An 11,791-nucleotide genomic window follows, 5' to 3' on the forward strand; every position below is an offset into this window, starting at 1 on the left:
AGGTAACATTTGATCTACCAAAAATTGAAAAATTTTGAAGAAAAAAGTGATGATTTCTGTTCATTAGTAGCCAGTATTAACCCTACAGAGTTAGAAAAGATCAAATCTTTGATGATTCCTTGGTCGCTATCCTAAGAAACTTGCCAGCTTTAAGGTCAAGGTTTAAGAAAATCACTCGCATCCCTGCCACAATTCATGTTTCCTTGTCCATATATACAGAAAGCAACAAGCCCCAATCCGGAGAACTCAAAAGGAACAAACATGATTTTTATTTTTCATGAATACAATTCTTTCAAGGCTTGCAAAGAAACAAAGATCAGGACTTGTGAAGGCAACATCACAAAAGTTCAACTATTTATACAAGGAAACTCCTGTTTTTTCTTTCATTTTAAAAAAGGTCAAGAGGTGGACCAAGTTACAGGAGCACTCACCACTCATTTTGTAAAATAACATGATGGTGTCAATCATAAATATCAGCGTTTCTTCCCTTTCACGTACTGATTCCAACCATTGCCACAGAGTCTGAAAGAGAAACCTTCCCTCTCACCTGTTTCATCAACAACTCAATCCTGCTAAAAAATCTTACTACAAACAATATATCAAATAATCACATGAAAAAGAGCTTTATGTTCATTTTGGGGCACTGAGATTTAAATGATGTCCTGGCTCAACGAAGCAGCATATCCAATAGGGCCACTCAACGGTTAGCTAGAGGCTAATCACTGATCATCAACCCAGTAAACATTACAGAACACGTCCCACTGTCAAGAACAGGCCGCTTAAAAGGTCACTTAATCCTCCATCGTATGGACTATACGGACCAAGATGTGTTGAAAGTGGTCTTACCAGAAAAACTACAGCTCACAAATTTAAGCATGCAACCATCTAACCATGAATGCAAGCACACACACACAGCTTGGTGTAATCATGAAGTTGTAAAACCAGATGAGTGAAGAATGGTGATCCATCCAAGGCAAACTGGCCATTCATAATCATTTGCCAGAGAAGTTATCCTTCCTAACAATGTTTCAAAAAGTATCAATTCATGTGCAGCATAGCAAGACTCGTATGGGTTGAATGGTTCCTTCTGTCAGTCCAAGATCTGAAAAAATATTGAAATGCAACATTGGGGACAACGATAAAACCCCCGTATGAGGAAGGAAACAGTTTGCATGAAGAGAATAAAAATAAAATAGGGTTCACAGAAGTAACATTTCATATTCATGTTTAAGAATAATTTGCATAAAAAAGAATATATTCTTAAACCAGAGCATTTACTTGATTACTTCAATTAGAAAAACACGGTTCCAGAAGGGGGGAAACACCTATTCATAACAGTATAACCCAAAAGGAACAAACAAGCATTCAACTTATTAAAAGTCAGTTGGGTATCGAAATGCAAAAGTCCAATAAAATGATATATGTGCAGTATCAAGAATGAGATGAGGGTAATGGTACTCGCAAGATTTCATTCCATAACTAAACAATGATTTACACTCGTCCATTGTACAAAATACAAACAAATATAAAGAACACTTAAAGCTTCCCATGTTTAACAAATAAATTAACTTGTGTGCTAGAGAAAATAAAATTACCTATTTGGAGAGAACACTCATGAGATCGTTTGGAGAAAAGTGCTGCAGCACAGGCATGCTAACTTTCACATTGTCAATAAAATCCAAATTAATCTCTTGCTTCACCACATCTTGTTCATCACCCAGACAAACCATGCCTTGGTTCAATTCACCAGTAAAGGTGGATGGGGGTCCACTATCAACACCAAACCTGCTCAGGATGCTAGGCCCCTTGTTCAAAAACCCAAGACTCCTAGAGGCTCCTTGGTCCAACAAGTCGCCTCCCTTCAGGCCATATGAAATATCACAAACATTTGGTGCAAACCCAGCGACCTGACTAGCAGGATTTGTGCTCATTAATTGTACTGAATTCTGGACCTGCCAGCTTTGTAAGTCAGTCGTGCTCTCAGCCAGTACGGAGCAAGAAGAAGCTGCGGGGGATATTGAACTTGGAAGGGGATAACCACTAAGCAAACCAACATTCTTGAAGTCGCTATCTGATACTTGTCCCATCGCAACTGATATGTTGCCCGGAGAAGAAAGCATGCTGTAGTCAACAACTGAACTACTACTGAAGGTTGGGAAGCATGGGTTGTGGTTGCCAGACGAGGAAACTGGGTTATTCCTACCAGGAAAACTACTGGAAGACATAGGTGCCACAAGGCAAGAGGGCTGCACATTAAGCACATGCCCAGGTTCCAACTGCAATGATTGCTGATGCTGTTGTTGATGCTGATGTAGCTGCACCAACATGCTCCCTCCATGGGAATTTAACCCTCCAATGCTGTTGGAAGAAGCTGTTGCTCCAAGGGGCTGTTGCCATGTTGAGTAGCTAGATGGAATATCATCAATAGATATATTGGCTTGCGGAAACTGGTTCGGTAGATTGGATTGAGACTTAATCAAAGGTTGAGCAAATGTTGCACCCCTTTCAACAGGATTGCCTTTGGATCCATGAAGTGCAGCTTGTATAAGCGTAGACTGGTCCATGGCTGGCATGACCAAATTGCCAGTGTGACGACCAAGGATCTCAGCATGCAAAGCAGCAAAAGTCTGTGGCGCAATTTGACCAGAAGATGCCAATGCTTGGATACTGATATTTGCCATTGGACCCAGTTTGCCACTTGGTTCTCCAGGTCCACCAAAGGAACTACAGATTGCACCTTGATTCTGCCCAACACCACTAAGCCTCTTTAAATAAAGCCTGAATTTCTGCACAAGTACAACCATCATGGATATCATAAATCAACATGTTGAATTGTTGATTGATATATACACATGATCCAGTGCTAAATTGACATGATTTATCTAACAAATTATGCCATTAGACATGGGTTCCCATACACAGTTTTTTCCAAAAAGAAGGTGCAAGGGTGTTGCTGGATCAGGTATTTTATACACAGAAGAGCATAATATATAGCATATTTAATGCAAATGGACAGCTCCTCCAAAATATGAATAAACAAAGAAATTATAAAGTAACTCTAGGAACATACAACATATCTGATGTCTCATATATTACATGGTACATCTATGTGTCCCCCAAAAGCCACCAGCACTTAGAATATCAATATCAAAAGGGGTATGCAAGCATTTTGAAGTACCCATGTTACATAGCTAGCAAACAAGCTGCTTTCCAGTGAACATAATCAAAATTTTACATTTACCACCACAAAGCAGAATCAAGGTTCATAGAGAATAGATTTAGTTCAAGACCTCTTAGTGAAATCTCTTGTTCGTGGGAAGTCAGAAAAGACAAGAATTGTTGCAAGCATTAAAAACACATGCCCAAAGATTCAAGCTCACAACTTCAATTTTCTCATGTAGTAGTTTCCTTAACTCAAACCTGCCTATAGGCATCTCTCATTCAAATAGCCTGCTTGCACGATTTCACATGCAACAAGTTCCTCAAGAAGATAAAATTGACAATGAAGCTTGAAAATAAGGCCATGGAAAAAACTTATTCAAACTTTAACGGCTGAGATGAATTTGCTTATATATCAAATTTTAAAAAGAGAAAAAAAGAAGGAAAACCTGTAAATGGCTTGCAACATTTTCCCTCGTCAGACCTGGAACATTCATCAATTCCAGGATTCTCTTGGGAACAGCCTCTGCATGTACAAACACAAACAGCCAAATTTATCATACAGCCAATAATTACAGATCTCATCTTAAAACAGCCACCAAAAAAATGTACAGAGAGAAGACCAACAAAGATGGTATTAAAGGCATACTCTCAATTCCAAGCTGATTAACTGCATTAACAAATTGTTGATGCAACTCTACCGACCAAACCACACGAGGCTTCTTTGATGCAGCAGGATCTTCATTTTCTTCTTCACCGTCATCTTCATCATCTTTGCATTCCTTCCTCTTTTTGTGGACTTTCCAGTTGCCATCTGAACCTTCGTTAACAGATGATGCATATTCAGTCTCTTCACACACTCGTTTATGCCTATCATTATCCTCCAAACTACCCGAGTGCTCGTGTTCTTTGTTCTCGATGCACTTTTTTCGGATAACATGCTGCCAGATATTCTTCAGTTCTTCTATGCGCACAGGCTTTATCAGATAGTCACAGGCTCCATGCTTAATTCCTCTCATGACAGCACTAGTTCTCCCATCCGCAGACATCACTAAGTACATGTGCTAAGTTAGTAAAACAAGAACAGAGAACACACAGAAAATGAAAAAAACAGTTCTCACTTACTGATTACAGGTAGATCCATTTCCAATCCAACAAGTTCAAGAAGTTTAAAACCATCCATGTCAGGCATATGAACGTCACTTATGACCACATCAAAACCCCCTTTCTTCTCCCGCAGAAGAGAGAGAGCAGCTGTAGCTCGGTTAGATGTTGTGACTGCAAAAATAGAGTATATAATCATAATTATCACAGTGTACTGTTCTTTTTCAAATAATAGTATCTGCAAAGCTCTAACTTTAACCATGCCATCATCACTGGACACAAAATCAATGTCAAATCCACATGAACTGATGGAAATCTATAGAGAAGTTATTCCCATCATAGAGCCAGACAGAAATATATATTGCTGATTTCTTCAAGAACTCTACGACAATATGCATAATACAACAACAACTACGCCTTCATCCCAAAACTACGACAATATGCATAATAAAACCAAAATATAAAACAGAATATTTATCATTAAATCTAATGAAATATATATATATATATGGACTCAACACGAATAAACTAAATAAAGAACCAGATGAGGACCCAACAACAAGCAGACTCAGGCATCAACTTGATAACCAGCAACACAAAGGTACACAAAAACAACAAAAAAACTAGTGCATCTCCTGTGAATTTCACAAACAGTTTTTCAGGCAAGGAATGCCCCTGGAAAGTTATTCCAAGTCATTTCAGGCAGGCAGAGAATACCCCTAGAAGTCTCCAAAAAACACCTCTCCAAGAATAATATCACACGAAAATGAATTAAATAGCTTGATACCTACCACTTAATTTTATTGGCCAGACCCTGATAAAATTATGGTACTTAATAAGCATACTATATAGACAGATTTCATTCCGAGAATGTTCTACTCATAGCCCCCCTCAAGACCAAACCGGAAGTCTCATGCCATAAGTCTCACAGGTCATAACATTCTTCTCAGATTTTCCAAGAGAAAATGGACATGGGGAGGTTTTCAAATTTCATTCGCTTCTTGGGTATCATACTTGCAACATCATCAACACCTTAGCTCCAATCATCTTTTCCGTTAACCAATCTTGACAATCCTACAACACCAAATCCATCTGTGCACGCAACCAGTTATCAACGTGAGGGTGAAATTTGATATATACGAGATCTAACTCGGTTTTAGCTGGAGGAACCTCATAGTTAACCATTTAACTAATACCTAATCATGCAAACAAAGACCTGAACAACCTCTCAAGCTTCACAACTAGAAAATATAGATAAGAAAACAATCTAACAACCTAACAAATACACGACATAGATATTCCAAAAAAGAACGTCAAAATCATTTGGCAAACCCCAACAATCAATTTACATTTGTTCAGACAATTCCAGCACAAATCCATGGCCGTTTCCACCATAAATCCAGATTAACCGCAATCAAGTATGTTTAATGCTATAAGAATCAAGCAAACGAGACTAAGATCTTAGCCATTCTTGTCTCAAGTCCTAAAAGGTTTCTACTGTCGATGGACGAAACCGTCTTTCATAACATCCCAAAACCCAAAACTAGCTGAAAAACTGAAGGCGGGGATGAAAATATAGAAGCACCAAACCACCTATCACAACATACAGCAAGTACTGTAACAGTAACATCAGAAGAAAGGCAAAAATGAAACAAAGACTAACAAAACTTCAAGAAAGGGATAAAAAGAGTACCCGTATACATGCATTTCTTGAGCATTTGCTCCAATATCTTAAGACACGTCGTGTCATCATCAACCACCAAAACCCTAAGCCCCGCCGGAAACTGATCCGGCACCCCTTCCGTCCGGCTCGAGCCGTAACTGTTGGCCGTGGTCAGGCACGAATGTTGCAATCTCTGCATGCTCGCCATGCCAGAAACTGAAAAAGGAACGACTTTGACGAGATCAAGAAAAAAAGAAGATAATGGATCAAATCTTCCGGCTTCTGATCCTATCGGAAATGAAATCACTCGGCCGGAAGATCCTCACTTCCATCCCCAAATCCAGCACCTAACTCCGACCCCCTAAACATCCCTCTAAACCCTGATTTCACCTCCGAAACCCCTCAGACAACCATCTCCGCTAACAATCTCACTCGATCTCAGCCAGAATCCTGGATCCGATCTCTCCATCCACTCAACCGATACACCGACCTCAAAAAACCCCGTCTCCACCCCCGGACCGCCGATTCCCGGCCGGAAACCTCCCAGATCACGAATCCCCTATCCGCCAAGCCTCACGAGTCCACGGAGAACCGATTCCAACGGAAGAACCAAAACCGAGAGAAAACCCGAAAAGTAACCCTCTTGTACCTTCCGACGCCTGTGCCGAACCTTTCTTCGACAATTCCGGCCCTTATCCCGGCAAGATCTCCGGCCGCGCGAAGGATAGTCAACTTCCGTTCGGTTTCAGAGTATCCCTCTCCTCCGTCCCGGCGATTCTTGGCCGTTTTCCGGCTAGATCTCCGGCGCAACGACTGAAATTCGACGCCTTCCAATCACTTCCCCATCATCCCTACTACCGAACGAGAGAGAGAGAGAGAGAGAGAGAGGGTTATCCCAACGACTCGGAAGTCGGAATTTCGTCAGGCTCGACCACCACAGATCGAGAGCTCGCCGATCCACGCGTGTTCACTCTTCTCAGAGCAAAATACGTTGGCACGCCATTATTTAAAAAATATTAAAAAAAGTTCCGGTGCAATGACGATCCCGTCCCTGCACTTTACCGGTAAAGACCACAACTGCTTCCGCCACAGTGGATTCCCGATATACCCCGCATTCTCAGCTTAAATGACGGAAGCATCCCTTCTTCCGGACTCTTGCTGATACCGTACGCTTTGACGAAACTACCCTTGCTGACGACGTGCGTGCCGGATCACCGTAGATCCGAAATAGATTTCGGATATGAGGCATAAAATCCGAATCTGGACTCTAATTCTGACTAGATAGGGTGTAGTAGAGTCGAATGTGGAATGGAATTTAATTTAAAATCGATCCGATTAAAAAACGGTTGAATACCCTGCTTATTTAGAAAATTACCAGAACAAGCCGATTGGTCTGCAATTATGATAATGGGGCCATATCCGATTCAGTGGTTGTGGGTTTGGACAGAATGGATCGGGTTTGTGGAATGTGATTGGAGCAAAGACATGAGATTAGGATTTTGGACAATGTAATTTTTTTAAGAGGTTGGGGTTGTAAAAGTCATTGTCATTATTGTAATGGGCAAGTTGGGTCTTTAGATTGCAACTTTATATTCATATTGACTCTCCGTCTTTATGGCCATACTCGGATCCATGCCGCCTCTCCCGGCGTGTATAAAACAACAGCTCTGAACGTAAATACGAGAGATTAGGCAGACCCCACCACTTATTATTCAACCTAACCGCTAGGGTTTTGAACCTGCAACGTCCCACCACAAAGAGATCAAAACAAAGTGACGTACTGCTCCTACCAGACAAGCAGAGCTCCACTGGTAGACCGTCGATTCACTCTGCCAATGAGATATAAGACCAAAATTTTACTCTCTCTCTCTCTCTCTCTATATATATATATATATATATATATATATATATATATATATATATATATATATATATATATATATATATATATATATATTGGCTAGAATATGAGAACTAATGTGTGAACAATAATTTTCATAGATTTTTTGTTTGTTTCTCTTAAATCTAACTATACCGGTGTGATCTACATGCTTGATTTTATAAGAACTCTCTTTTGAATAATCCGATTTTGATGCATAAATGAGATTTGTTCAAAGCTCTAAAATCAACGGCTCGTAATCTTCATAATTATTCAAGCATTCAAAAATCATATTTTTCATCGAAAAACAAATCGAATAGTTGATTCCTAGCAAATTCGCCGTGCCCCCACATAGTTGGATTTGCACAAAAAAAGTGTTGAAAATGCTCATATTTCAGTTATAATCCAGCAACTATATATATTGAGAGAAAGTAACTAATATGAGAACTAGAACAATGAAGGCTATGCTTGTCTGGTAGGAGAAGCTAGTGCATCTCACCTTGTGTTGGGACGTTCATTGTATAACTGCTAGGAGTCTGCCTAACCCCAGCTAGACTTTAAAAAAAAAATTGAGAACTAGAAATATGGGCATTTCCCAATCCAACCATGTGGATGTGCTTGGCACGGTAAAATTGCTAGGAATCAACCATTGGATCGTGGATGAAAATATATGATTTTTAAATGCTTGGATATTTATGAAGCTTGAGCCATTGATTTCAAAGTCTTAAAAAAATATTGTTTATGCATCAACATCTGATGATTCAAGAGCAGGTTCTTATAAAACCAAACATGTAGATCACACGTGTACGGTTAGATTTAAGAGAAAAGAAAAAAAAACATGAAAATCGTGGTTCACACATTAATTCTCATATTTTCAGTTCTTGTATTCTAGTTACTCTCTCTCTCTCTCTCTCTCTCTCTCTCTCTCTCTCTCTCTCTCTATCTATCTATATATATATATATATATATATATTTATTTATTTATTTATTTGAAGCCTCAAAATTTTATAAAGATTTGGACTATTGATTTTTCAAACCTTCTAAAAACCTTCCCTTGTGTTTTAATTGAACACTCCAAGCCTCAAGTATGTAAATCACATCTATATAGTCAGAATTTAAAAATAAAATAAAAAACTCAAAAAAACTGATTTAGCATATTTGCATCACTATATATATCACAATCACATGATCCAAAATTTGTTTTTTACTTAAACATGCATGTAAACGGTATCTATAAAGGGCTTTGTTTGTTTGATAGGAGTTCTAATTAGTCTGTTTGATTCCGTGTTGGGACGTTTCAAGTTCAAAACCCAATGGTATGTTGTGTAACTGGTAGGGGTCTGCCTAACTCCAGCTTGCCTTTAAAAAAAAAGGTTTGATTAACAAAAAAAACATGAGAATTTTAATAACAAAAAAACACGAGAATTTTATATATATATATATATATATAAGGTAATTGAAATAGGTTTACCAACCAAATATGATTTTGAATCTCAAGTTAATTTAAATCTCAATTTGGTTTGAATTTTATTTGAGATTTAATTTCAATCTGGAGTTGAATTTCATTTGAGATTTCATTTTAATTTGTAGTTGAATTTCAATTAGAATTTAATTTAAATTTAAATTTAAATTAAATATGAATTTGAATTTGAGATTTAATTAAATTTGGATTTGAATTAGATTGAATTAATTAAGAAAATTGGATCCCAAGATTGGGACGCCCCTCTATGTGGGGGGCCCCTTTAGATCAAGATATTCAATGAGAGATGGGCTCCATCTAATCCAAGGAAATCCAAAAGAGAGTGGGACGTCCCCACCTCCCTTCTCTTTTAAATTAAGTTGCCTAAAAACTAATTAAAATTCTAATTAGTGAGTGTTCATCAAATCTATCTCTAATTAAATAAAAAGCAATGTTGATAGAGGTTTTTTTATTCAACACCAAGGGAGGAAACTATTTAAGGAGGTCTTCCTACCACCTTCCTGCCACACACCCTCCTCTCTCTCTATTCTCTCTTTTTTCTTCCTCTCACGTGCCCTTCTCTCTTAGAGAAGAAGGGTTGGTCTGGTGTAGATGCTCCATTGAAGGTGGTGCATACGTAAGGATTGTTGGTTGGTGAAGACGAATTCGAAAAGTTTTTTCGGTTTACTTTTTCAATTTTAAAATAGGTACACTGTAACCTTGCATGTATGCATGAGGCTAGATACATGAACATGCTGTGAATGATTTTCAAATGTGTATCAACATACATATCAGCCTAGATTCACCTAGGAATTGATATGATTTTGAGTATCAAGGTTTTTTATAAATCAAAATCCTTTCTTAAAATAATATTTTTGAGAAAAATGTATTCTCTATGGGATTGTGAGTGATTTCCAATCTAGATCCATGTATGAATTATGTCTATATGAGCACAACATGATTTAATGTGTGCAATCATGAATATGACATATTTTTTATGGATTAAAATTGTCGGATGCACATTCTTAGTGTTTTCTTTATGAAAATGATGAAGCTCTTGATATGTTTCTTAAAAACTACATGTTCTATATATTTATTCATATCAGTCTTAAAAATAAATCTAGTTCTGCAAAACGATAAACCTATAAATCCAAAAAAATTATGAAGATGTTCTGGACATGGAAGCAATCTAAAAAAATATTTACATCAATGAATTATAGATTGGAAGATACAACTTCTGCAAGTCGACACAAAATTTCTGTTCTAACAGAAAATCTGTGTAAGTTGTATGTTTCTATAAAAAATTATACCTCTAAAATTATTCTATATTTATGGCCTAGATTTTTCATGTATGTTAGTTTATATATTGAAGAACACACGATAAAAATCTTGTAGGTTGATTCTTCATGGTTTGGGAATTAAAAATCATGAAAGTTTTGTCTAGAACCTGTAATTTCTAAAAAAAATTATCTATTAACTAACAAAAATATCCTACATTACAAGATTTTTAATTTTTTGTTAGAAATGAATTTTAGTCCGAATTTTGGGGACTCGTGTCAAACACATGAAGCCATCTACAGTAAAAATATCAATATTTAATTTATTTTGTATAATTGTTGGCTGATTTTACATTAAAAATACTGAATTGATCAAGACAGTTCTGTGAATAGAAAACAGGTTGTACTTGTAAAATTTTTATTTCCTGATTCAAAATGAGTTTACATTTTTCTTATAGATAGCTAACATGTGTATGAATCTACACTAAAAATCTCAGAGCCAAAATCCTTTGTATGATTTATAGTAGAATTTCTAATGACAGAAATTTTGTCCACATAGTTCTAAATTGGGAACTTGTATTTGGATGCATGTCATAATTTCAAAAGTAAACCAGATGAACATGGCTTGGTTTCAGAAGTAGACTAGAAGGACACCTGACCTGTTGAAGTAGAGTAAGTGGGCTTATTGAGGCTAGGTAATTGTGCCATTACTTGTGAACAATTCTTGAATGTTATGCTGTAATTTTTTATCATAAAGTTATAATGTGTTGCCTGATGTGTTTGATCATGCATACATTTTACATGTATATTCATCTTATATTATGCATGATTTAGTGTAAAATCGCATTAAAACTCGTCTTTATCGTTGTTTTCAAGAAATTACTTTGAAACCCAATTTTCAGAAAAAAAAATATCTTTTTTTATTCGGTCCTGTGTTTTTCGGTATTTTTATTAGATAAAAATTTTTTACTTCATAATTTAGTTAGATTAGGACTTACTTTATTACTTTGAATTAGTTTTAGAAAATACCCCTTTGAAAAACACGTTTTTAAGAGGGAACCTATTTTGGAAATTGAAAAATATTTTAGACTCCTTTTAAAAATTTGTTTTTAACCTAATTAGGCTTATAAATATTAGTTTTGAGGGCTGGAAAAACATTTTTTCCAGCAGCCCTCTTGCCTCCCTTGCCTCTTGTCTCCATCTTCCCTTTTCCCTTCTTCTTCTTCATTCTTGGCCGATTTTTTTCTCCA

General features: G+C 37.1%; 1 protein-coding gene across 2 annotated transcripts; it reads right to left on the reverse strand.

The window, feature by feature from the left end:
* Window positions 1-246: 246 nt before the first annotated feature.
* Window positions 247-6,906, reverse strand: LOC149846654 (two-component response regulator ORR21-like). 2 transcript variants are annotated; one of them, XM_089996474.1, is made up of 6 exons: window positions 5,957-6,906; window positions 4,285-4,437; window positions 3,809-4,210; window positions 3,609-3,685; window positions 1,596-2,786; window positions 247-547 (listed from the first exon to the last, which is right to left on the reverse strand). In XM_089996474.1, the coding sequence occupies exons 1-5, from the start codon at window positions 6,132-6,134 to the stop codon at window positions 1,596-1,598; spliced, it is 2,001 nt and encodes a 666-aa protein (XP_089852600.1). In that variant the 5' UTR covers window positions 6,135-6,906; the 3' UTR covers window positions 247-547. The 2 variants fall into 2 exon arrangements, with proteins under 2 accessions (XP_089852600.1, XP_089852602.1); XM_089996476.1 differs by lacking the exon at window positions 247-547 and adding an exon at window positions 556-761.
* Window positions 6,907-11,791: the final 4,885 nt, after the last annotated feature.

The sequence above is a fragment of the Nuphar pumila genome, chromosome 2 (assembly GCF_984573655.1).
Source record: "Nuphar pumila chromosome 2, dmNupPumi1.hap1.1, whole genome shotgun sequence".
Lineage (NCBI taxonomy): Eukaryota > Viridiplantae > Streptophyta > Magnoliopsida > Nymphaeales > Nymphaeaceae > Nuphar > Nuphar pumila.

Excerpts from the sequence above, each read along its gene's own strand:
- LOC149846654 (XM_089996474.1), bottom strand. The coding sequence starts at position 6,134 with ATGGCGAGCATGCAGAGATTGCAACATTCGTGCCTGACCACGGCCAAC. Across the intron at positions 4,438-5,956 it reads CAAGAAATGCATGTATACGG|TCACAACATCTAACCGAGCT; the intron begins GTACTCTTTTTA and ends CTATTTTTGCAG. Across the intron at positions 3,686-3,808 it reads TAATCAGCTTGGAATTGAGA|AGGCTGTTCCCAAGAGAATC; the intron begins GTATGCCTTTAA and ends TTGTACATGCAG.